This window comes from Paramormyrops kingsleyae, chromosome 1 (genome assembly GCF_048594095.1).
Source record: "Paramormyrops kingsleyae isolate MSU_618 chromosome 1, PKINGS_0.4, whole genome shotgun sequence".
In the NCBI taxonomy this organism is placed as follows: Eukaryota; Metazoa; Chordata; class Actinopteri; order Osteoglossiformes; family Mormyridae; genus Paramormyrops; species Paramormyrops kingsleyae.
Window position 1 is genome coordinate 75,350,861 of NC_132797.1, and position 26,046 is coordinate 75,376,906.

General features: G+C 46.4%; 2 protein-coding genes across 5 annotated transcripts in view; one reads left to right on the top strand and one right to left on the bottom strand.

Annotated features, from left to right (window-relative positions):
• Positions 1 to 203: 203 nt before the first annotated feature.
• gabra5 (gamma-aminobutyric acid type A receptor subunit alpha5) lies at positions 204 to 23,179 on the bottom strand. Of its 4 annotated transcripts, none has more exons than XM_072699414.1 (10): positions 22,524 to 23,179; positions 21,182 to 21,266; positions 20,701 to 20,825; positions 19,380 to 19,447; positions 18,969 to 19,189; positions 15,027 to 15,109; positions 8,428 to 8,571; positions 3,764 to 3,916; positions 2,878 to 3,089; positions 204 to 1,988 (listed from the first exon to the last, which is right to left on the bottom strand). In XM_072699414.1, the coding sequence occupies exons 2-10, from the start codon at positions 21,262 to 21,264 to the stop codon at positions 1,686 to 1,688; spliced, it is 1,392 nt and encodes a 463-aa protein (XP_072555515.1). In that variant the 5' UTR covers positions 21,265 to 21,266; positions 22,524 to 23,179; the 3' UTR covers positions 204 to 1,685. The 4 variants fall into 4 exon arrangements, with proteins under 4 accessions (XP_072555515.1, XP_072555513.1, XP_072555517.1 ...); XM_072699412.1 differs by lacking the exon at positions 22,524 to 23,179 and adding an exon at positions 22,117 to 22,514; XM_072699416.1 differs by lacking the exon at positions 22,524 to 23,179 and adding an exon at positions 21,922 to 21,944.
• gabrb3 (gamma-aminobutyric acid type A receptor subunit beta3) overlaps positions 6,594 to 26,046 on the top strand; it is a 52,826-nt gene continuing 33,373 nt past the window's right edge. The window contains exons 1-2 of the mRNA XM_072699405.1: positions 6,594 to 6,688; positions 24,760 to 24,807. Of these exons, the coding sequence (XP_072555506.1) occupies positions 6,594 to 6,688; positions 24,760 to 24,807 (143 nt within the window). The remainder of the gene's footprint in view (positions 6,689 to 24,759; positions 24,808 to 26,046) is intronic.

Below are 26,046 nucleotides of genomic sequence, written 5' to 3' on the forward strand. Positions count from 1 at the left end.
GGGGGCTGGGAGGGGTCCTGGGAGGGGGCTGGGAGGGGACCTGGGAGGAGGCTGGGAGGGGTCCTGGGAGGAGGCTGGGAGGGGTCCTGGGAGCGGTCCTGGGAGGGGGCTGGGAGGGGTCCTGGGAGCGGTCCTGGGAGGAGGCTGGGAGGGGTCCTGGGAGGGGGCTGGGAGGGGTCCTGGGAGGGGGCTGGGAGGGGGCTGGGAGGGGTCCTGGGAGGGGGCTGGGAGGGGTCCTGGCGCTGGGTGGGACTTCCTCTCACAATGGACATCTTGGATTAAAAATGCCTTCTTGGTCTGACATTAATTAGCCTGGGCAGCACTTAGAGCCCAATCCCAGAAGCATGCCTGTGGTGGGGAAAGGGGGGAGGGGGTCTCCCCTGGCTAGTCAGGCTCCCCATCCAAAGATCAATTCGGTGACTGGCTCCCCCATCTGGGCATTGCCAGTACTTCATGCCGTCTGGTGTGACCAGCCATCAGGATCTGGCAGGTCCTGCTTGGGCACAGGCGGATTGCAGTGACACCGTTAGGCTCCCTTTATGGAGACTTCACCTCGGTCTGAAAAGCCCCCATGTCGATTTTACTATCAAGCAGTCAAAGGAGCACTTTAACATCACCAGATAAGCTGACTGCAACAATACATGTATCTACAGTAAGGAAAAGCATTGGAACTGACGTTTAGTAAGCAAATTAGCATTAAAAGGCAGAGCACTACGTCAATATAGAAACAAATTAGGCTAATAATTACTCTGCAGCCTGGAAACGGCGGTGATCAAAGAGGCGCTGGTTCAGTCGAGGAGATCAATGTCAGACATTAGCGCTTTCCGTAGGCAGATTTTAGTCGAGTTGCCTTGTCTGCACCATACAGGATAGGCCACTGTGTGCTCTCCTTCGGGCTTGTGCTGACGTGTTCCTGACCGCAAAATGAATGTGTGGGCGTGTACGTATGTGTTTGTGCGTATTTACAAAGAGGAACGTTAAAACCACAGCCAAGGATTATATGTAAACGAGTCTGCAAAATCGTACCTAGGAGCTTAATAAGAAAGTCATCAAACGTGGACGCTCCTGAACCCTAAATAATTAAACCAAACGTTGCATGAGCACAGACATGGAAATTACAGACACAGGAGGAAACTGCAGGAAAGGCCAGTGTTACCTTTTGGTGGGGGGTGGGGGCAAGGGTGCTGCTCGCAGGGAGGGGGGCATGTTCCATAGCTGCTCTTTAAGCTGTCATTCAGTTTCATATTCCGCTCTTAAATAAGTGAAGCCGCAAGCCAGCGTCAGTAACTAAAGCAGGGGCGTTCTGTCGAGCGGCGCGGTACAAAATGTTTGCATAGCATTTGACTTGCTTTACCTATGCGTCCAATGTGACCCATTTTTTTTACAATTACTAAGATGTATGTGTCAAATGCTATGTGGCCCCATCACCGGGGACGTGATATTAATTGACAATGATGACAATTCACGCTGGGATGAACAGAACGAAGATTCTTCCAGAAAAACTAATCGACTAATATAAAGTAGAAATAGTCAAGGCAGACATGGCATTTCATGCAATTTATGGAAAAAAAAGTTCTCACAACTTATGACTAGAGCAAGTCTTCAGTGCTTGACACTGGTTTCTATGGTAATCCAGTTTGTGGAACAATATGGCTGAAGTCGGGAGGGCTACAAGCTGTGAAGCTTTATGTGGATGACATAGCTCCACTTTCCACCGTCTCTCGGTTGAGGTATGTGGCCCAGTAGACCAGGTTGAAGGTTCCAAAGAGAACCGGGAACACTATCCTGGACATCTTGTCAATCTTGCTCACGCTGTTGTACGTCTTCTTGGGGTCAGGGGCCTTGGCCTCAGCGGACTTCAGCGGCACGGAGGTGCTGTTGGAGATGGTGGCGATGGCTGTGTCTTTGGTGATGTTGGCCGTGTAGTTGACACCTCCGACAGAACAGGCGTTGTTGGGCTTCTTCGATAACGTCAGCGGGTCCTTTTTCTGCAGGAGGACAGACACAGCATGTCAACAGAAACCAGCAACAGGCTGCTCTCCTCAGTAAACAACGGAAACACAATGGTCTGCACGGGAGGGGGGATCTCCGCAGCTTAGAAGGCTTTCACAGCCTCTACCGTGCTTTTGCTTTGAATAAAGTGTCTTTTAGGCAACTATCTCACATAATGGGACCAAGACTGCTGTAATGCACAGACTTTGACAGATTGCATTGAGTAATAACAGGCAGAAATAAGCTAAATGAAGACACTGGGTATGTAATTGACATGCAATATTTTGACATGGAAAACATATTTACATTATCTGGTTTATCTTCATGTGAAGCAAGTTTTTAATATAGATTTTTAGCTGCTGGGACTGGGAGGTTTCAGGATACTTTATGCTTGTTTTTATCAATACTTAAGTTTCCTAATATATGTGTAATTTGATGACTTCTACAATTTGACTACTGTTTCTTCTGTTGGAGACGGGATCGATGAATCTTAACGCAGGGCTGCCACTAATGAGATTTTACATGTTACATTTGGCATTAACATGGGGAGTGAACCTTCAGCCATATGCTTGTTAGTTCAGATGCTTAAGGTCCCTGTTGACCCATAACATGTGATTCATATGTATGTATGTTCAGTATACATTGTCCTGTCACAATTTGAGGGAAGAAACCTTGCACTTCTACTCACCCAGAGACTACTGCTATTCAATAGCTATGGATCTGGCGGGGGGGGGGCTAGATGCTGCCAATCTGGAGTCTCCATTTTGAGGGTATGGAAACTAACACCTGACTTCTGCCCAATCGGGGGCCTCCATTAACAGTAAGGCAGCTAACCCTGGACTTCTGACAAATCAGAAATCTCCAAGCTGGAAGGTGGAAACCAACCTTGGGTTGCTGGGCCTCCATAGCCTTCTTCCCATCCCATGCCCAGCTCCTCTTCGTGAAGTAGTTGACAGTGGCAAACTCAATCAGCGCTGAGAAGACAAAGGCGTAGCACACGGCGATGAACCAGTCCATGGCGGTGGCATAGGCCACCTTGGGCAGAGAGTTGCGGGCACTGATGCTGAGGGTGGTCATGGTCAACACTGTGGTCACACCTGGGGCAGACCACAAGGGGGCAGTATTACAAACAGATGCATGTTTCAGGTGAGTGTTAATGTATGCAAACATTATTTAATCCATTTATGCTGCCGGAGATTTTACTGCTTCTAAAGTTACTTCTACAGCAGATCCCTTCCTGGGACAGCATTCTATGAGACTGTAAGCCCATGCATTCACCAATAGTCTCAGACTCTATATCAGCATGTGCAATGGTGAAGCACCTTTACCCTGTTCTTTATTAATGACGGAAATCAGGCAGAATAAAAAATTCAATTTTATCATCTTCACCAGTCGATCCTCGTTTCTGTTTTAATGAGCATTCAAGTGCCGCTGGGCAGAATCAATCAAGAGGAAACAAACACTGACTTGATTAATGGAGTGAATTATGTCTGCTGATCCCGGTTTGGATCGGGTTCAGAGGAATACGTTCGCATTCCTCCTGGAGAGCCCACATCAGGGACTGATAAATCCGAACCATGGACACACTTTAATTTTTAACGACTTAATTAAAGTTCATCTTGGCCGGAATTTACAGCGACAGTGAAATGCAAGAAGACGCCAATAATTATTGTGCAGGAGAAACCCTTTCATTTTAGAACAATGATACCATTGTTCTGGACGATGCTACATTTGGGGCTGTAGTGTCACTGCTGACGTCGAGGGTACTGACCGAAGACGGTCCTCGCCGGCACAGACTCCCGGTTGAGCCAGAAGGACACCTGGGACAGGATGACGGTCATGAAGCAGGGCATGTATGTTTGGATCACAAAGTAGCCGATCTTCCTCTTCAGAAAGAAGCGCGCCATCATGACGGTGTACTGTCCTGAGGGCGGGAGGACGAGGTCAGAAGGACGAGAAAAGGGGGCGGAAGCAATGTTTAGGGAAGGAGGGCGTCCTGGACGGAAAGCATCACATCAACCAGCAGCAGAGAGCAGAGGCAGACAAGGCTGGACCCAGAGGGCAGGCATGGCTACTGCATCTGCTGACAACATGCAGATAGAGGCCTTGCTTCGGGGCTCGTTTGGGGCCTCATTTGGGGCTCATCTGTGGGCCTCATTTTTGGGCCTCATTTGGGGCCTTGTTTGTGGGCTTTGTTTGGGGGCTTATTTAAGCAGTTTTATTTAGTTCAGGATGGGAACTAAATAAAGGGTGTTTCTCAGTAAGCGTTCTTGTGTTCTTGTTGCCGAAGACCAGCTCCAATACTAAGAACAGAAGTACAGAGGATGGTAAAAATCCCCGGATGTAGTTCTTGCCCCGCCCCAGGGGGGCGCTGTTCCCCCGCATCAGGGACTATACTTTTGGTACTTCAAGAAACCACCAAAAGTATGGTACTTCAAGTTGTTGCTTTTCCACTGACGTAAAAACTGGTACCAACGCTGAATGACATCACAACACGAGGCGGATATTTTGTACTGATTTTAAAAAATGGCTACAGTATATTATACAGCTTGGCGATGTGCAATATTAATACCAGCATCGCATGTTACACACATGCAACTCTCACATTGCTAGTTAGCTAGATTAAGATCAGGCTTTTTCATACCTTCATACTGTACGGACTTTATAGCGCAGGGAGATTAAATTTCTCTAAAATTACCTAGCAAGTTATGCAATTTTAGTGATTATTCCTGTTTAAGATTATCTAGTATATATAGTTTATATATAACTAGTATATATAAAAAAATCAGTTGAAAGTTTACCTCCGCTGCTTTTGCATGAGCGCTGCATGCATTCTCCGAGACAATCATTTTCATCCTTGCTGTTTAAATCACTCCTTGACGGGAGTAAGCACTTTGTTGAACTTCTTTTTTTGTTTTATAATTACTCTAATATTTATTACAACAGAATCACATTGCAATATTTGGAAATCTTCCAATACCGTGTTGCCCAGGTATATTATACAAAATATTTTATTTCTCGTCACACCATCCTGGTCTTGCATCTGTTCTTTCGACCAGATTGCAGTTAAAGCTTTGATCTCTACAATTGTCCATGCATCCATTATTATTCCTTTTCTCTTTTGCTTCGTTTATCCTTGTTTCTTGAGTTTGCAACTTTTTTCAAAATGGCGTTGTGTTTCACTCTATTTGCATAACTGATAGACAAAGAGAGCAGTTTCAAGTCCTACCCCAAAGTACCAAAAAAGTACCCCACTTGGTTTGGCACTTTAGGTACTGGAACTTTTGGTTCTGGTACTCGACCAGAAGTCAGTGGAAAAGGGAAAGTAGTGAAAGTACTGTACCAAAAGTACAGCACCTGATGTGGTGGAAGATCGCCCCAAATATCAAGGATACATCGTTTGCATCCCTGCCAAACAAGGCCAATACCATGATTTACTGCACCCCAGTTTGCATTCTTGGTATTGAGAAACACCCAATGGAAGGTCCCACGTCACACTCCGGTTCCCCGGGTCCCACGTCACACTCCGGTTCCCCGGGTCCCACGTCACACTCCGGTTCCCCGGGTACGGCACACTCAGCCAATGCTGGGAGACACATTACTCGTATACCTTTTCCCTTCAGTTTTCATAACCATGGCAACACCTTCCCTAAGCCACCAGGGTATGTTTTATCTCCCCATCTTCACATTGCCTGTGATAATCGGCATCACTCGCACATCCATCCATCTCCCAGCCGCTTATCCCTGCCAGGGTCACGCAGCGGCCTGGAGCCTCCACAGCAGAGCAGGACATTAGCAATAATGATTTTAATCAGAATTAATAATAATAATCATCACCATCATCCTGATCACTATAACCACCATCATCATTCTTTTAATTATCATTAAACATGTAATTTAGGCTCCTGTTGAACCTCAGCCGACATCTCCAATGCTGACTGGAGACAGAGATTGGATGAATAAAAATAAGAAACTACATTGTAAAACCATCACAAATTCAGTTTTTGCTAAAAAATTTAAAATAAATAAACTAACAAGCACATGAACAAACAAATAAACAAGCCAGTCACGGGTCTGGCCCCCCTACTTTCATACTTGGTAATGCGACAGAAACAGCATGAGGGGTATCATTAAGGACTGGGGGGGGGGGGGGGGGAGGGGGTATCATATCCTGTTAACCAAGAAAAGATTATGGCAGAGCTTCCTGGAGCCCCTGCTGAGGGCTCGCTGATGGTTGCTGCTGCTTTCTCCCAACAAAATCGGATTTCTGTGGCTTGTTAATCCCTCGACGCAATCTGCATGCTGCTGCCCCCCCCCCCATGTGAGCCCCACCTCCTTTTCCTCATTTGCCTGGAGCCGCCTCTGACAGGGGAAACTTCACACGTAGTTCCTCCCCTGAGATTGAAGGATGAGGTCCAGCAGGGAAACTTGTGATACTTTTTAGTTTGTTTGGGCTGCCTGGCACTCATGTCTGCTTCGACCATGTGTCCCTCCCCCCGGTGGCAATGACTAGCCCTCGCTTCCCCTGCCCTCCCCCGGGACCTGCTTCCTGAGCCTGGGTCACGCGCTGTCGAACGCCGGCCACCACGGGAAGGTCCAGCATGCCCATCTGGTGGGTTTTCCTGCTGGGGATCTGCAGCAGCCACGGGGAGCTTCCGTTCATCTCCGAGAACAATGCAGCAATGCTGGTGAACTGGTAAGTGAGGCCGATGCTCGGGGTCGGTCATGGCGAATGCTTGAAGGGCGCCGTCCTGGCTGTGTGACCTGCAGTTTAGGTGCTGGGCCAGTTCTACCAGCAGCACTCTGTCAATGGAAGGCAGTGAGCTACATCAGTAATGAAGAGGTCTCTGCTTTAATCCGTTTTATATATAGTCTGGAAAGTAGATCCCACCGTCAGATTTGCTGAAAATAGCCAACCTGTGCCAGCTTTCCTCAGTTGTCAGTTTCTGATCGATCTATTCTTGAAGTTGGCACAGAAGGTTTGCACCGCAGATTAAACTAATTAAAGCCAAGCCCACAATCGCTGTGGTGGTGGGGGAGTGACATAATGAGGGAACGCAGAACAATCCTGCGAAGGCAGCTGCCCACCTGGGATTGAAAAATGTAAACAGTCCAGGGAATCGTGGGTAGGCTTTTCTGGAGTCTCTCGTGCTCCAGTTCTCTCCTAAGCAGCAGACCACACACGTAGCCTGATGCTCCCCATGCATTCATAACCTTACAGCAGGAAGGTAATGCAGCACTGCTTTATGTAAGAGAACAGAGCAGATGCCTTACAGGGCATGTATGACGGTAGTGTTATCCAGTCCTGAGCCAGTGACATCACTCTCAAAATGTACAAACGATTAGAATTTTTTGCTTGGATTAACACAGAGTCCTGATAGCTGAAGGCTGGGATAAGCGTGCCCCCCCCCCCCCCGGCAATGTGTGGGCTCTCTTGTTCTCAAATCCTGGAGATTTAATTACTGTCTTCATCTGGCTGGATTGAAAAACATTCCTTTGGATTCTGCTGCTGGGCTGTTGTCTTTCAGAGAAGCAGATGAATTACAGAGCAAACAAACATGCCTCAATTAATATGATTACAGTCACAATAAAACTTTGGAGGGCGAGAGCACATGTAGAAGCGAATATGACTCGTGGTGTGACTCGTGGCCGGACACCAACGGCCACAGAGCCGACCCCGGCTAGTGAAGACGGCCAACAGGAGCCGACCCCGGCTAGTGAAGACGGCCAACAGGAGCCGACCCCTGCTAGTGAAGACGGCCAACAGGAGCCGACCCCGGCTAGTGAAGACGGCCAACAGGAGCCGACCCCTGCTAGTGAAGACGGCCAACAGGAGCCGACCCCGGCTAGTGAAGACGGCCAACAGGAGCCGACCCCGGCTAGTGAAGACGGCCAACAGGAGCCGACCCCTGCTAGTGAAGACGGCCAACAGGAGCCGACCCCGGCTAGTGAAGACGGCCAACAGGAGCCGACCCCGGCTAGTGAAGACGGCCAACAGGAGCCGACCCCGGCTAGTGAAGACGGCCAACAGGAGCCGACCCCTGCTAGTGAAGACGGCCAACAGGAGCCGACCCAGGCTAGTGAAGACGGCCAACAGGAGCCGACCCCTGCTAGTGAAGACGGCCAACAGGAGCCGACCCCGGCTAGTGAAGACGGCCAACAGGAGCCGACCCCGGCTAGTGAAGACGGCCAACAGGAGCCGACCCCGGCTAGTGAAGACGGCCAACAGGAGCCGACCCCGGCTAGTGAAGACGGCCAACAGGAGCCGACCCCGGCTAGTGAAGACGGCCAACAGGAGCCGACCCCGGCTAGTGAAGACGGCCAACAGGAGCCGACCCCGGCTAGTGAAGACGGCCAACAGGAGCCGACCCCGGCTAGTGAAGACGGCCAACAGGAGTCGACCCTGGCTAGTGAAGACGGACGGCAGGAGCCTACCCCGGCTAGTGAAGATCTCCTCGGTGCCGGCAGTCTGCCCGAGGAGGTGGTACTGGTTTAGTCGGGAGCCGTCCTCGGCCACCACCACGGACTTGGCTGCTCCCAGTGTCCAGGTATATACCACCTCCGAGACCGGATAGGCGTCTGGGAATCACAGTCAGAGGCAAACAGTGGTGTAAGGCTACAATACTCTCACAAGAGTCAAAACAAACTTCAAGGGATCTTTTCATCGTCTTTTAATCATTTCAGAAATCCAGCTAAATACAGAACTTCAGACCATTAGGAGCCTGGCTGTAATAAAAAATGCATGAGTAATGAATAACAAAGTTTAATGGTCACCATTAGGTAAGGCTTAGTCATCATTACAGCTAACCAACCATGCCGGCTTCTTCTCATGAAGTTGGGGGCATGGATTTACCTTTTCGGAGTTTGTTAGTCATAGGGACAGGCAACAGGGCACCCCGCCCCCCCATAAAGATATCCCCAAAGGGCATGGGAACGCAGTGTGTGCAAAAACAACTCATTCAAGCCCATAAGCCCCCACAGTGGACGTCTGTTTCGCCTACTGTACCAACATTGGCCTGTTTTTGGGGCGGGGGCTGAAGCCGGTATCGGCAAATCTCCTGGAGAAAAAAAGAAAAGGCTGCTTACGCTTTCCTGGGCAGTTATTAATGCCCGTGTCCTTCCTGTCAGCTGCCTTCACCGTGATTAATAACCAGCTCCGGGCCCTGGGACAGGGGCTGCCCTCAGAAAGGTCATGATTTCAGGACCACCGCCGCTCACACCCAAAACAGCAACGCTTCTCGAAACTGGACACTTTTCAGAGCTGTTGTACCCGATAGGTTCTCATTCCAACCCCAACATAATTCCCCATCGAGATCCCCACAGGCCTGCCCCAGTCTGCAGCCACAGCCAGCGCTGAGGGCCTCAAGCTTCCCAAACCCCTGTATCAGTCTATGGACTGAACACACCCAGCATGGTGGCCACCTCACAGACCAAAAGCTTCGGCAGAACTAAATGTACAAAAAGCATATGCCACTTGTCATGTAAGTAAGCTATGGGCTCTCTGGGTCTTCAGGACAACCTTTGACATGAACCACACCAAAGACTTCATCAACGCTGAATGTTCCCTAAAGCAGAGTCTCTCAATCTGGTCCATAGTCCATGTTTTTGCTCCTTCCCAGCTCCCACCAGACTAAAAATGTGGACTGTCTGGGAGGAGCTTGGAGGGAGCAGAAATGAAGACCTTATGGGGGCACTTTCAGCAGTACAACGTACATTCCTGAAAGGCCATTTAATGAAATTAAATGTCTGAAACTGAGTCAGAGGAGTTCTGTGATGTTTATGAGAGCAAGGTGACCAAATGCACAGTGAATGATACCTGGAAACTGTTGCCATAGAGACACAGACTTGCAGTGGCTCAACAAAAAGACGCAACTGCAGCTGCCAAAACTTAGCATCCTAGCATTCCTAGCATCTGAGCAGTGTTGGTATCCTAGCGTTGTTAATGTCATAGCATTGTTAATGCCCGCGCATTAGTTAAATTCAATTTTATTTGTATAGCGCATTTTCACAACATTACATTGTCTCAAAGGGCTTTACATTATCCCTACCCCCAATGATCAAGCCAGAGGCGACAGTGGCAAAGAAAAACTCCCTAGAAGGATGAAACCTTGGGAAGAACCAGACTCAAAGGGGGAGCCCATCCTCCAGGGGCCAGCAGAGGAAGTCAAATGCGTCTGAGCTTTGTTAGCATCCAAGCAGTGTTAGCGTCCCAGTGTTCTTAACAGCTGAGCGTTGTTAGCATTCAGGCAGCCTTAGCATCCTAGCGCTGTTAGCATCCGAGTGTTGTTAGCATCCGGGCAGCTTTAGCCTCCTAGCGTTGCGTTGTTAGCATCCTATCTTAGTTAGCATCTGAGCGTTGTTAGCGTCCAAGCAGTGTTATGGTCCTAGCGTTGTTAGCATCTGAGCATTGTTAGCATTCGGGCAGCATTAGCATCCTAACATTGTTAGTGTCTGAGTAGCATTAGCAAGAAGCATTACCTTTAATTACAGGTGAAGACAAATATTAAAATCACATCTTGTATGGTGTGAGGAACACTCGACACACTGTGAAGTCTGACATTCCCAATTAACCAGAGAAGTTCGGCTTTCACAGGACCAAAAATTAAACATAATTACTTTTACAGCAATTATCTCTTAAGCTTCAGCATGTTATTACCATAATTCTGTTTGGCCTCTGGTGCTTTTCTGCCTCCCTGTTAAGTTATTCTTTTTATTAAAGAATAATTATGTAAGAGTTCTATAATTATGCAATAATTATGTAATCTTCAATTAAGTTTGTTTACTTTTTTCTTCAGACAATCACTATTGTCATTATGTGTAATAAGGGTCATTTTGTTGGCTACATAAGCTCAAATTATGGCCAATATAGTGACTCATAATTCAGCAGAAATCATGTGACGCCTGAGCCTCCGTAAGACAGGTGTTTCTCCTAAAGAATTGTCACGCTCGTTTGTTTGCTCGTATCTCAGCTGTCCTCTCTGACTCTCATCCCACCTTCTTACCCAAAGCGTTTCAGGGTTCATAGAAAGGGTCCACATCACCCTGGGTCCACATCACCCTGGGTCCACATCACCTTCTAACCCCCCTCACACTTTTTAAAAACGTGACCTAAATGTTCAGCCCTCTTAAGTTCGAGGTTACGGCCGTGTTCCCTGTTTGAGCCTTTAGAATTTTAGAATTTAGAATTTAGAATTAAGTGATCAGTGGTCATTGTCAACACACCACAGCACACAGTGCGCAACAACGAAATGTGACCCCTGCATTTGACCCATATGTGACTTTCGTGACATAGCAGGGAGCAGTGCTTGGGGACAGTACCTTGCTCAGGGTACCTCAGTGGTGACTCATGAGGTGACTTATTCTCACCTCATGGCCCAGCTGCTCAGCACACCCATACGTTAACTGAGTGCAGGGCTTCCTGTGGATGACACAATGCCACACATGTTTTGTAATTGTTGAAGGTCTAGAAAAATATTGTGCATGAAAAAAATTAAGAAACACGCTGTGATAGTAATACAGGGTTTATCTCCTTTTTGGCTGGGGGGTCCTCCCCAGAGTGCACTGTCCGCTGCGTTATGTGGACTTAGACTGTCTCCTCCAAGGGTGTTACGCCTGCTCAGCGAAATCGGTGAAGCGTGTGACAGCACACACACGGGACTGTGGGGGTGAGTTAATTGGTCATTCCCGATTGGGAGAAAATTCAGAAATGGTTAGTGAATGTATATATACATAAAAATACAGTAGTATGCAAAGGGCTTAAGCAGTCAAAGAAAATTATGTTTAAATGATCTTAATGCTTCTGTAAAACGTAAAACTGATATTATGTCTGTCATTGGAATTGGGTGATGAGTGGTCATTGTTGACACACCACAACAAAATGTGTCCTCTGCATTTAATGCATATCTGACATCATGACATAGCAGGGGGTGGCTAATTCAGCACCCGAGGGGCAGTGCTTGGGGGCGGCACCTTGCTCAGGGCACCTCAGTGGTGTCTTATTGGTCAGGCAGTCAAACCTGCAATCTTTCAATTACAAGTGCGCTTCCCTACCCATCAAGCCACCACTGCCCCCAAGACAGAAGGTAAGAAGAATGCAGCTTCAGGGCCCTATCCTCCCCTGGGGGGCGGGGCACCCCAGGCAATTTCTTAAATTTCACCACCAGCTCAATGAATTAACTAATTTAATGTATTAAATAACTTGATGTGGCATCGATTAGCCAAATGAGGCCAATGCCAGCTGTCAAGTCAAAAATACCTGGGTGTGAAGGATGGCTGATGCAGAAGATCGGGGCGACTTTGGGGGAGGGATTGAAATGGCTGAGCTGGCACATTATCGAAATCAATACCTCATCAAGTTATTTAATGTCACTGAGGTACCACTGGCTGTAAGTGCCATACAGGTATACGGAATGGAATACAAGCCCTCTCAATTTCCAGTCTGGAAGAAAGCTTCATGCTTCTCTGGTATTTGTTCCTGAGAGGGAGTGAGGAGGTTTATTGGGGGCAGCCTTAACATACAGCCCCTAACGACGCCCCCTGGGGGGTGAGCTGGGAACTGTCTTACACATGCGCTGTAACTCAGGAGCTCTGATTCCGGAATTGGACTGTATGTGGCTTCCCTTAGGGCAGGTGCTCTGCGATGCTCTCTGCTTCTCTTAGATGCCGTGTGGGAATCCAGGTGGGGGGGAGGTGGAGGGGGGAGGGTGACCCATTAATGCTGGCCTGTAGCTTCACTTCATTTTTCATGTTTGGTTTCAAAGCAGGCAAAAAACTCACAGAAGCAATCTTCTCCCTCCCCGGAGGATGTGAGTGGTACGCCACGATGTAAAATTATTACCTCGAGGTTTATTTGGACCTGAACTGTCTGCTTTCGGGTTGTGAGCCTGTGCAGCTGCCTGCTGCCCGAAGGGTCTTTCTGGACCGAGCCACTGGGGGCAGGACCGTCTCCAGCCTCTAGATTTAGCTCCCCCATGTGGGAGGAGGACCACATGTGCACAAGCTCTTACAACATCAGCAGCAAATGGGTGGTAGTAATGACACACGGAAGGAGCTGAGCGATGGCTGGAAAGAGGAGGAGATTGAGGAGAAGGAGAGTAACGTCACTGTGCCACCCACACAGGGAACACTGGAAGTAGCAGGTTCTGTCTTTAAAGGCCCAGATGCAGAGAAAAGCCACAGCATTAAAGAAGGAAGTGAGGGGTAGGGAGAGGCCAGGGGTCTCGGAGGGAATTTCCTTTTAATAAAGAGCAAATAACATTCTAACGTTCTAACGTGGAAGGAGTTTCTATGGGGGGATGGTCAGGCAGTGGGGAAAGTTCCACATCCAGCTGCCAGGGGCGTAAACAGGATTTGCCCAAGCACCACAAACACCCCCCCCCCCCCCCCTGAAACTTGAAATGGCCCCTGCAGTGACACTACCTTTAATGAACTGTAAGGAGAAAAGGAAAGATCAACCTGAGATGTTTAGTGGAGGGGGTTTAATGACCCGCTGTGAGGTTGTAGTGAGAGCACCACCCCTATAAAGCCTTCACAGGTTTTACAGGCAGAGGAGAAGAGTGGGGTGTTACCAAGGGGTGTGTCCTCAGTGGCTGGGGGGTGTGTCCTCAGTGGCTGAGAGACATGTCCTCATGGACTGAGGGGCGTGTCCTCATAGGCTGAGGGGCGTGTCCTCATGGGCTGAGAGGCATGTCCTCATAGGCTAAGGGGCGTGTCCTCATAAGCTGAGAGGCATGTAAAATCTGATCTAGATGTCGTAGTACCACCGAGACACTGGGGTAAACCAGGCAACACCTTCCACACACTGCACTAATCCTGCTCTGTAGACACACTGTAACACCTTCCACACACTGCACTAATCCTGCTCTGTAGACACACAGTAACACCTTCCACACACTGCACTAATCCTGCTCTGTAGGCACACTGTAACACCTTCCACACACTGCACTAATCCTGCTCTGTAGACACACTATGACTCTGGATAAGATTTGGAGAGAGTGGAGAAAGTAATCAGGAACTTATTATAGGGACTCTGGTCTGTGTGTTATTAAAGGACAGTGCCAGGGTGGAATTATTTCTCGCTGTCATTATGACTTTGATGCTGTATGTGTAAAGCGGAGAAAATGAGGTGTGACACTCTCTCAGTGTCATAATGACTGGCTTTTGTTACGAGAAAAGCAGGGGAGGACCAGCGTGGATGTCTAGTGGATACTCTAAGTGTCGTGTGGCGGTGTGACGGGGGAATGAATCAAATGAATGGTTTGGGACTCTCACTGACGTGGTGTAGGAGGGCAGAGCGGCTACTAAGGGAAGCGAGCCCATGCTCAGCTATCTGCAGATGACCTCCACAGAGTGACTGATGCAGTGATTAGTGACTGTGCAGTGATGAGTGACTGGTGCAGTGGACCTGATAGAAGTGCTGACACTGCTCTATGTAGCACCTCTGTTGACAGCAGACCTTGATTCTTGCACCAATCACGGACACAGTGACACTGATGCACATTCAGACGGGCCGAGGGTCAGGGCGTCACCACGAATACACCGAATGAGAACCTGTTGATCACACCAGTGGATAATTACAGTTTTTATCAACACACCTATAATAGACACAGCAGGGCTGCTGGAGTGTCACTGTGGTGCCAGCAGATGGCACTGCGGGGCATCACTGCATGACAACCACACAGCTAGCGACTAATAAAGCCCCCAATCAGCTTTGGCTTGCACTACAAAGGCAGGTTGTGAGTTGTGAGGAGATGGACGGAACTGCTAGCTGAGCTTTCTGTTAAACCTGCTTATTTTCCAGCACGTACCCGAGATTTCTTTGGTTGTTAATGAAGTGCCTTGTACCAATGGCAGTCTCCACCTGAGACCAGTCTCTCACCCCAGCTCAGATAGTAGATGATGACTCTACAGGCCCCATTGTTTTTAAAGAAAACAACATGAAGCTGCCAGCAGTCTCTTGGGTTGATGTAATATCTGCAGTGAAAATGCGAGCTGATCTAAAACAGTTAAGAGAAACCCCCAGAAGGCCTACTCACAGCTCCCGAACTTCAGGGGGCAGGCATGAGCGTCCATGGGGAAATCTTCTAACTGCATGGGACACTCCGCTGATATGGTCAACCTAGAATTGGAATGGTAAGATTGACAATCATCAGAGTACAACCCCAACCAAAGAACTCCTTCCTGGAAATGAGAAAGTCATCATTATAATTATCAGTTGTGCATCTCTGCCAATCCTCAGAAAAGGTGGAAATGTTACACTGAAGTACTAAAACATCATGACCACTTTCAGTAAAAGTCCTTATCATATTTGGAACAATGGCGCCATCAAGTGGCAGTAATTGGTAACAAGCTCTTGCTCCCAATTTTGAAGTATATATAGCTGCAGCTGAGAGGCAAGTGTGGCCTGGGTGGGGCGATGTCGAGTAGGAGGGGGCAATGTCGAGTGGGGGGGGGCGATGTTGAGTAGGAAGGACAATGTCGAGTGGGGTGGGTGGGACAATGATGAGTAGGAGCGATGATGTTGAGTGGAGTGGGTGATGTCGAGTAGGAGGGGTGATGTCAAGTAGGAGGGACAATGTTGAGTGAGTGGAGCGATGTTGAGTAGGAGGGGCAATGTGGAGTAGGAGGGGCGATGTTGAGTAGGAGGGGGTGACGTCGAGTGGAATGGGGCGATGTTGAGTAGGAGGGATGATGTCGAGTAGGAGGGGAGATGTCAAGTAGGAGGGACAATGTTGAGTGAGTGGAGCGATGTTGAGTAGAACGGGTGATGTCGAGTAGGAGGGGCGATGTTGAGTAGGAGGGGCAATGTCGAGTGGGCGGTGCGATGTCGAGTCAGAGGGGTGATGTCAAGTGAGGAGGGTGATGTTGAGTTGGAGGGGCGATGTTGAGTGGGTGGTGCAATGTTGAATGGGTGGAGCAATGTCGAGTAAGAGGGGCGATGTCGAGTAGGGGGGTGATGTCAAGTGGGTGAGGCAATGTTGAGTAGGAGGGGTGATGTCAAGTAGGAGGAACAATGTTGAGTGGGTGGGGCGATGTTGAGTAGAAGGGGTGATGTTGAGTAGGAGGGACATTGCCGAGTGGGTGGAGGAATGTCGAGTAGGAGGGGTGATGTCAAGTGGGGGATGATATCAAGTAGGGGGGGGTGATGTCTAGTAGGTGGGGTGATGTTGAGTAGGAGGGGTGTCTCCCGATTTTGCGTGGCGTAAGACAATATCAGCATAACATTCTTTTGTCCCGTTCCATTCATCAACATGCCTTATATGCTCTCACCTTATATTTTTAAATAAGCATTTATTTTAGTGGCTACAAAAGTCCTGTGTTTCAAACCTCCAGCACACAGAATCATGCATTAATTTTGTCCTATATAGGATTGCGGGGGGTCTGGAGCCTATAGACACAAGGCAAGGAACAGCCCAGGATGGGGCACCAACCCATCGCAGGGCACACTGACACACCTCACACGCATATCTACATGCAAGAACCAGAGCACCCAGAGGAAACCCAACGATGACACGGGGAGAACATGCAAACTCCACACATGGAACCCAGGTAGAGACTCAACCCAGGTCTCAGAGGTGCAAAGTGACAGTGCAAACCACTGCGCCAGCCCAGCATTCAGAACTGCAAAGAGTGCTTTTACACTGCCATCTTGTGGACATAATAAGAAAGGCTTATTTTCAGCGTTCAGAAGAATTTTATATTACTATCCAGGCGCAGTGATAGAGATTTTGGGCCCATAGTTATGTTCCAAATTTCTTAGACAGGGTCCCGTGGAACCGTACTGACCGCCCCCCCCCCCCCCCCCCCTTACAACACCCCAGTTACTGTCCAGACTTTTTGAGGCTTTGCTTCTTTGTAAAGAGACAGATATTCAATTAATGATAATGGATTTATCTATAAACAGTTAACTGTTTACAAAGTAGCATAAGGCAATGTAACCACAGAGTGAGACATGTGAGAGAGGTGCACAAGTGTCCAAGCTCTCCATTACACACAATTATATTACTGTGTAATAGCTGAATGGATTTAGACCTCGTGATGACACCCAGAAGACTGCCATGCCAGTGTATCGCTTATGGTTTGCTAAGTGGTCTTTATAGACTAACGGCACTAAAGAAATTACAGCGAGATTTGAGCATCCATTAAGGCATCCATTACCTACTTGTGGATACGACTACACACGTATCGCAGCAATAATAAAGCATCGTAATATTTCTGATGAGACGTCCCACACCCAAAACTATCTTTAAAGAGCAATGGATGTGCAAACAAACACAACGACACATGCAGATGTGACGACGTGATATTTCAGCTGTGGCCACCGTCACCCACCGGTGTCACTGTCATCCTACTGCATAGAAGTCGCCGGGTTCGGATGGTGGTTCCTCATTGCTTTTGGTTGACTTTAACGCGAAGCACTTTTTGTAAAACATCCCCATACATCCCCTTTAACCTCCTGCACTTTGCCGACGTCAATCTTCTGTTACCATTGATAGAGTTAAGCTGGGAGAGTCCAGAGCAAAGATTAATGCGCTCATCTTCTCACAAGACGCGCCCCTAAATCCCCGAGACGAGTACATCAAGATAGAGGCGCGGGTGTCCATTTGGGTAAAAGGTTGGGGGATTATGCCTGATTCTGACTCCTAGGTCCAGGAGGGGAGATCAGTAAAGCTTTCAACATTTATCAAAGGATCTTCTGTGTGTACATTTAGCTGCGTAGCCTGACATCCTTATTCAAAGTAAATTTTATCCTTTTAGATGAATATTTACCTACTGTGAATCTTTTTAAAGGCCCCACCCCTCTAGAAACCTGCCACTTTCCCCCCTTATATTATCTGCTGCTAAATTTCCATTTCTAGTACTTTCTATAAAATTTCTATAAACGTTTTGAATTAAGTGTTCAATTGCAAAATACAAGGAGCCAAAGCGTTGTTATCCACCTGATGCCCTTTAAGGGCGGGGGGGGGGGTATCCTAGGCACTGAGGCTTGTGATGTCAGTGTCAGATAGGAACGAAAATCTATATTATCATTTCTCATTAATATCCAATTTTCATCTGGAAGCTCTCAGGGTGCATAACAGTTAAGTACGTAAGTTAATGTACATGACGGTCAGATACGATGAGATATACTGCATAAATATATCATGGGAGCAACAAATTGAGAGGCAGTGGACAATTCGAGGCATCAAATATGAATAACAAATTCGAGGGCGACCGGTTGCATCTTAATGCACGCGGTGAACAGCAGTCCTGCGCGCAAAGGTTTTATTTCAGCCACAAGGCGACGCTGTTCAGCTGCTGCTGACCCATATCCCCTTTATGGCGCTATACATGGTGTTCCAAAAATATTCAAACAGCTGCCCTCTTTTCCATGGTGTGAAGGAGGGTTTGAACATTTTCTCGTGTCCTTGATTTTTTTTTCTTGTATTGCAATTATGTAAATGTTCTACGCGTAATGCATTAATATTTTTTTGCCCATACACTTACGTTGTCGGGGCTCGTGTGCACGTAACAGTATCCTCCAGGGAGGGAAAAATTAAAAACATCATCATAAAAAAATCATTTTAAGCGGCCCCGGTGATAGTACAAACGGGGGCATATCAAGGCAGTTAAAAGCGATGGCTGAGGGGGTGCTGTGTGCTGGAAACGGCTTGACCACAGGGAGGCTGGATTGCCGCCGCTGTGCTTTCCCGGTGGGACATGTCCCTGGCGATGTAGTCTTCCTTTTAAAGACTGGGTCAAATTAAACAGCTGAAGACGCTAATTGCCCCAAAGTTCACATAGGCCTACCCCTAAAAGCTAAAACATATAAAAAGCACAGTAAAACAAGCAACACAAGACTCGCCTTGGATCCTTTCTCTCGTTATTGAAAGTGATCAAATGAAAATAAAACAGCGATAAGGGAAATCCAAAGGCTTGTTCTTGTTTACGTCATGTGCACGCGTGTATATGGAAGTGTAATGGACCTGAGGAGCTACCTCATGGTGTACAGGAGCGTCCCGTCATCCTTCAGACGCAGTAACTTATTCGGAGTAGTCATGTTGTGTGCGATGGATTTCTTGCCGTTGAGGAAAAAGGTGTCGGGCGTCCAGATGTTGCTGGCCAGAAGGTTGTTCAGGGCAAGCATCTCCATCGGACCTTTGAAACGAAGCCGCTCGTCTTTCCAGCTTTGCCGGAAAAACACGTCTATCGTGTATTCCTGTGGGAAAGGACAGCGATCTAATAATCACATCCTGCATTTTACGAAGCTTTATTTAAAATTAAAAGTTGCATATTGCAGTCATGTAACCTATGATGAATCTGTTAACAAAATATCTACAGAAGACAAGTGACTTGTTTATTGCGTAAAACTACAAGACCCATGCTGACGTCAGCAGTGAACACCTTACCATTTCGGTATCTGAAACCGGGCCGAAACTAGTGACAAAGATGTTCGTCTTGATCTCCGTTACTTTCTCTGTAAAGAAACATAGGTGTTTGGAGTGAGAAAAAAAAAAAGTTCTGCTCAATGCTTAAGGCCTGGGCAGTCTCACGCTATTCTTGGTGCAAATGTCTAAGTGGCTAAATGGTAGAAATGCGCTTATAAGTAACTACTATTTACCATGTCTGGCACGTGCAGCCACTAATTTCGATCACAGAAACCGGAGAGCCAGTTAAATTCGAAGACATTAACACAGCCAACTATGACAGCACATTGCGTAAACAGACAAGCACAATCAAGTGTTGTCACACACAAGGGCGTAACTTTGGGTTGAGGATTAGGAGGGTTGTGGGGTCCATGGGGTTGATTTTGATTATAGCACAGCCCCCCCATCCACTTATAATTTGCGCCCATTCCAATGAGTAAACAGGCAAGCATAATCAAGTGTTGTCACACATCGCATATGAAATTGAGGAATACAATATCGCTATATCGTCTTCTGGCCTTCGCTCCCTATGAAAGGAACTTTCTTGTACACTGCTGTGCGGGGACTTTAATCTGTAAAAGAGAGCGTAATGGCAAGTTCCCTCGCGCAAAGAAGCTGTGGTGCGCTCTTTATGAAGCCCCCGCCCCCCCCCCCCTTTAAGGGGAGGGTGAACACTGGTGCTGAAGGTCACACTCTGCGGACTGAAGCGCGCCTCCGCGGAGGCGGTCGTGCTCAGTGTCGGCGAGGAGGGTGGTCCGCTTTCACTTAAGCTCCAACATCTACAGTGGTAGCCTTGGCCCTCCGAAGGCACCCCTAGCCTACGCTCCACATTCACAGAATAAAGGGCAAGTAGAGGGGGGCGCCATGTTTTCAATTTCTCCCAATTAACAATAGGCTGGACAAAAGCGCCCGGACAGCTGCATCGATCGATATTGTAAATAGCGGCGCCTTATCCACTACATTGTACTGGGACTGGGACTCACATTTACGGTTATACGAAAACTTATTATTGCCCAAAACGACTTAGAAGTAAGGGTATAAAAGTACACAAACAGATGAATGTCAGCCAACATATGAAAAAACAAGCTCACAAAGTGTAGGCTACTACCTTTTGATACTGTGCTGATGAGCAACAATACAATCCTATATCACATGACAATATAGACACTGCGAAGTAGGGCTATAAGGACGTCAAAGTAAAGTGCAAAGGTTTGAGGGAATACGCACAACCTATGACGTAGCTATATAAACCGACGTAAACTTGTGTAGCTACACTGGGCCGTAAAGTTGTTCTCTGGGGTACCTCCCAGTCCAGGGCGTAGTCGGTTATCATAACCGTCCAGCAGCCTGTCCAAAATCCTAGTGAATATCGTGATGTTGTCATTTGTTTCGGACTCTTTCAGGGTTCCTGCTGTGGTCTGCGAAAGACTGTAAAATGCAAATGAAATACATTGAGGAACATGACAGATCAACACGCGCGCTATCAAAAACATTACCACGCTTCCAAAAAAAAAAAAATCCCTGATTAAAAAAAAAAATCAGGAGCATTCACGGTCCTCTTATAAATATGAGGAAAATGGTTGGTGGCTGCATAACAAAAATAAAGGAAATATTTACAATGGAAAATGTGTTTGCACGTTTACACGTTCATTGCTATAACATTACATTGTTCGAATGATTTAGTGAGTTGAATAATTTGATGTCGGAAGCCAGTTCGAAGGGAGGACATCCGATTTCACTTATGAATATGAATTCCACATTTGAGAAAATAAATCGAATCTCACCTTATCTGGCAGTTAAAGCTAACCAGACAGACAATGGCCAAAAGACTTTTCATTGTTGAGAGGAAGGGCATCCCATCGTCCATCCCTGCAAGGAAATGCGAAAAAATGCGCGTTTGGGGAACAAACTCATGAGTCCCACAAACAAACAAAGACTTAATTACCCGAAACGATTTGGAAACTACTGCCTTTACGATAAAAACTGCAAATCCCATAAACCACAATGTAAAAACACTCAATTAAATGTTAGGTTACATGTGGCGTGACAAATTCATTTTAACATTGTAACATTAATTATCTGTATTAATTGCCAGCATTGTCATTATCAGTCGGCGTCACATAATCTACATTATTGCCTTTGAACGTGTATCAAGGCTCATAATATCGCATTATCTACATCATGTTACACACAAAAGCACTACGGCCTCATTACACGACTCTCATAACGTAATGTAAGCCTGCACGCCATAATCCATTAGTATCTTAAACGTCATCAATACATTTCATATAATTAAATATAATTTAATAAGACTCTGCTGCATCACAATTATGCAATGTACTCAGTCACTGACAATGCTGTCCCCCCATCTCTCACTTAAACCTAAAATTTCGCTTTGCGGCAATCCAGCTGCCTTAGAACACAACGGTTGAATGCAGTTTAACAGCAGCACTGTATGTTACAAAACGTGGAGATCGATGATTACGTGCAAAAATCACGATTCACTGGAATTCTGTGTAATTACCAGTATCGCTGGAAGCCTAATAAATTTTCAGATTGCTGCAACTGTTTGCAGAATGACGAAGGCTGCTGCGTATCATTCCTCTGGTAGCGCTCTAATAGGTATTATAACGGTATTACTTACGTCCCTTTTACACAAAGAAGAAAACCACTAAGAATTTCAACGCGATTCATACATGATTCAAGTGAGAATAAATACCTTGATGGTGTAGTATTAGCCTATGTGACTGGAGCTCATGGAGTGGAGAGGAGAAATCACAGCAGCTTTGTGGTACAGCTTCAAACATCTAACGCATTGATCACCCATCAGCCGCAAGAACCCTGCGCTAATTGGACTCTCGAATCATACAAAGAATAAGACCAGAAGCTCCGTGACATCCGGACATCTCGCTATTCTTGGTGATTCTTTGTCTACGGCCATTCAACCAAAACCACACCAGCCACCCCGGTCTCCATGCTTAGTTTCCCTCGTTTGTCGATGCCTCGGAAAAGCCAGTTGCGGTTATCAGACCGACATCCTATTCTTTTAACACCCTGGTGCTCAAACGCGAAGCTGCACCGCTGTCCGGCGCAGGTACTGCTGATACAGGAAAGGGAGGCTCGTACCCGCTCCCTACAGGTTCCGCGTGTCCTCGTCAATTTCTTTTAATATTCCCGCCGCCAAGGTGCCGCTCTGATGGTTCTCGCAAAAAAAAAGAAAAATGATGCAAAGTGAAGGATGCCGCCTCCTTTTGGAAAAACGTAACGTCCTTCTTTCGGCAATATATAAACGAAAAAGACAACAGGCGGAAAAAAACAGGTGATCCGTATGATTCAGCAGGCGAAAGAGATTCTCCTGGTCCGCAGTAATACAATGTGCAGATATTCAACTCTAGGACTCTGCTTACTGGGCATTTTTTCCCGGTTTGCCAATTCGTCAGCTTTTACTGCGAATACAAGAGGCAGGAGTGTGCGTCCTTCTTGCGAATGGGAATAAAAAGAAGCAGCGAACTTCGAACATCAAAGCCAGCCTACTCCACGGTATTATCTGATTCTCGGGAAGGGGGGCTAAAGGAGAATCCCTTCCTGTTCCCTTTCGAGGGGCCCGCCGCTTCTCCCCATTAATTCAATTACCGTGGGTTAAATAAGGTTAAAGTGCAGACAACGAAACGGAACGGTTTTGAAATGCCAGGCACCCCGGTGGCGCCCAATATTAACTAGACTCATGCCACTGATTGCCAGTGAATGAGGAGGTTAAGTAACCGACTTATATATTCAGTACAATGGTGCGATCAAACGAACAATGAAAGAGTGGAAGGAGGGAGAGAGAGTAGTTTTAAAGGCAGCCGTCAGAGGGAACTCTAATCCTATGTTTTCCGGATTATAGAAAGACCGTATCAACTGAATTAAAAAGCACTCACGCATTAAAAGGAGGTATAACCTCCCTCTGAGTGATATCTATTACATGCATTAATTGATCTACTGTCAACTAGTTAAACAATTAGGCGCTCCTTAAACAATCCACACAATATTTGCATTTTACTTCACTTCAAGCCTTAATCTCTCCGATGACACTGGTACGTTTAATATAAAATCCAAGTAGGCCTATCACAGACTAAGAGGAAATGCTAAACCGCACACGAACTGGAGCGACTCAAAATGATGATATAATTGATGTAGTATAAACACAGCAGATATAAAGACATTTGATGAAAATGTACAGGATTCAAAAGGCTACAAATTCTTTAGATGTATGTTCATTTTATTTATATATTTTATATTGAAAAAGAGAAGAGGGAAAACCAATAAAACCACAAATGAACCACACGACACAATTCAACGTGGAATTGTTTTGAAACAGAATGGTTTAAGTTTAAAGTTTCGTTGATTATCGTGGTGGTAATGTTTGGACGATTTTATCTTATTAAAGTGAGGTAAACACGTCAACGATGAAGATCTGATTTAACGCGTGAATGTAAGCACCACAGCGATGCCATGTATCATTTTGCAGCATGAGTCAATTTGTAAAACTGAAAAATCATTCTCCAATACACCCCCGTTTCAATGTGAAATCCTGGTATAACGCAGCACTGAATTATTACTTTTTAACAGCAGACAGATGAAAAGAGTCGTGGCGTGACCGTTTACGTGGCATTAAAACAGGTATATATATTTAGAAGTACTGCAACATTTTACTGCGTGTTGAAGTATTCTGATACCATATTGCTCGTGACTGAAGGCACAGCTGAAAGTAAGACTTGGCTTCAAAAAAGATGTATCAAAAATGATTGATGGGCGATGATGAAACGTGACTATCGGTAGACATTTATTGATATTTGGTGGCGCGGTTTGTCCGGTGACCGCGATAAGTTTCATAAGACTACATTGTTTGATTTTATTAAAAAAAAAAAAAAAAAAAAAAACATGTCCGGTGACAACTAAAAGTCCAATTGTCCCCGCACTACTGTAAGCGCTCTCTACAGCGCTTGAGTCTGAAAAGTTGGGGTTACCATGGTAACCTTCACCGACACAGCAGAGGGACAAAGATTTGAGAAGCCCTTGGTTTTGAAAGAAATGTTTTGGTTCTGAATGTCATATCTGGCCTTGACTAAAATGGTGTTGGCAAATTGTATTTGATTTTATCCAGTCACTGCTTTCAACGGGATCAAGTAGCCCGTTATGCGTCCCACATTAGATAAAGAAGCTGCATTCATACAGTTTGGTAAAAGCCTTGATTATTCATTTAAATGTAGTTCTGAGGGGCAGAATCCTGGGATTCACACACATACGTTATTTAACGTTTTCCACACCGATTAGTCTTCGATCCAGGGTGATCACACTTTGCGTTCTCTGTCCTTCACAGGAACGCTGCGGAAGAAAACAAGAGACTCTATGCAATCTATGACACAAGGTAAGAAACACGTTTCCATCAAAACAGCCATCACATGGCGCTACATTAAGCTGCACAGATATATCTGTCAGAGCAGTTTAAAAAGTTGTAAAAAGACTACTGTTTTATGTGTCAGTGTATGTAAATAAATATTCTTATATGTGAGCGTCTTGCCTGTGTATGTAAAATGGTCTGGCCGATCGCCAGCCTGTTTATCGGTTTGGATGGCTCCCACGTAGAACCGTAATGAGATAAGCTGAAACAAGAATGATGCAACATATCTCTTTTATTTTTTCGGTGGAGGACTGTGCTCTGATAGAACTTCCTATAAAGCCCTCTTGGGCATACCGCGTAGTTGCTTCATTTAGAACCCCCCCCCCCCCCCCACCCCCACCGGAACAGTGGGTGTTCCCAGTCCTACGAATCCCTTTAATCGGTCCTTGTTCTCGACGGACGACATGGGAGAAAGAAAATGGAAAAGCTTTTGTCAGTGCATGTAACCGGAATCCACACGTGGGCTCCTCCTGGTCCTGTCACCACAGAGAGAGCGATTGCGGATGAAAAATGTTTTTGGAAAGAGCTCTTCGTGTATGGCTGTGTGGGTGGCTCTGGCCGTGTGTAGTACTTGCATTTATATGTTTATTCATATTCTAGCTATTCCGAGACAGCTACCCTCCTGTCGTCTTGAATGCCTTTTGCCCCAAACCTCTGTAGTTCTAATCTGCAACTGGAACACTGGAGAATTTGCCTGAAATGTGTCTATATATATATATATATATATAAATATATATATATATGTACACACACACACACACACACACACACAAGCACACACAGTATATAGTTCCAATTCCAAGACATTGCCAGTGATTAAGCTCAAATTGCCCAGGTTTTTGTCCTGTTTGAAAGCCGCCTTCAGTGATGCCTGCAAATAAAACGCATAAACACCCATGATTGTGGTTTTTTAAAGGCGTTCTGGAAGACGTGGCTTCCACCTTTATGACTTCATGAAGCTTTACACCAGGACACCCCACCCCTCCCGCCAGTTATCCATTCATTAGATAGCATGCAGTTGGCACAGAAGTCTATCAATTCCAGAATCTTGTTTTTTTGGGTTCCTTTATTTGGTTCTTCAGGGTCACATGTAGAAAGTGGGATGTTTTGAGGAGAATTACAGTACCGTGCAAAAATCTTAGGCAGTCCAAGAAAATCTGGATAGTAAGGGTATATTTGATAAGAAAAAAACACACTATTTAATAT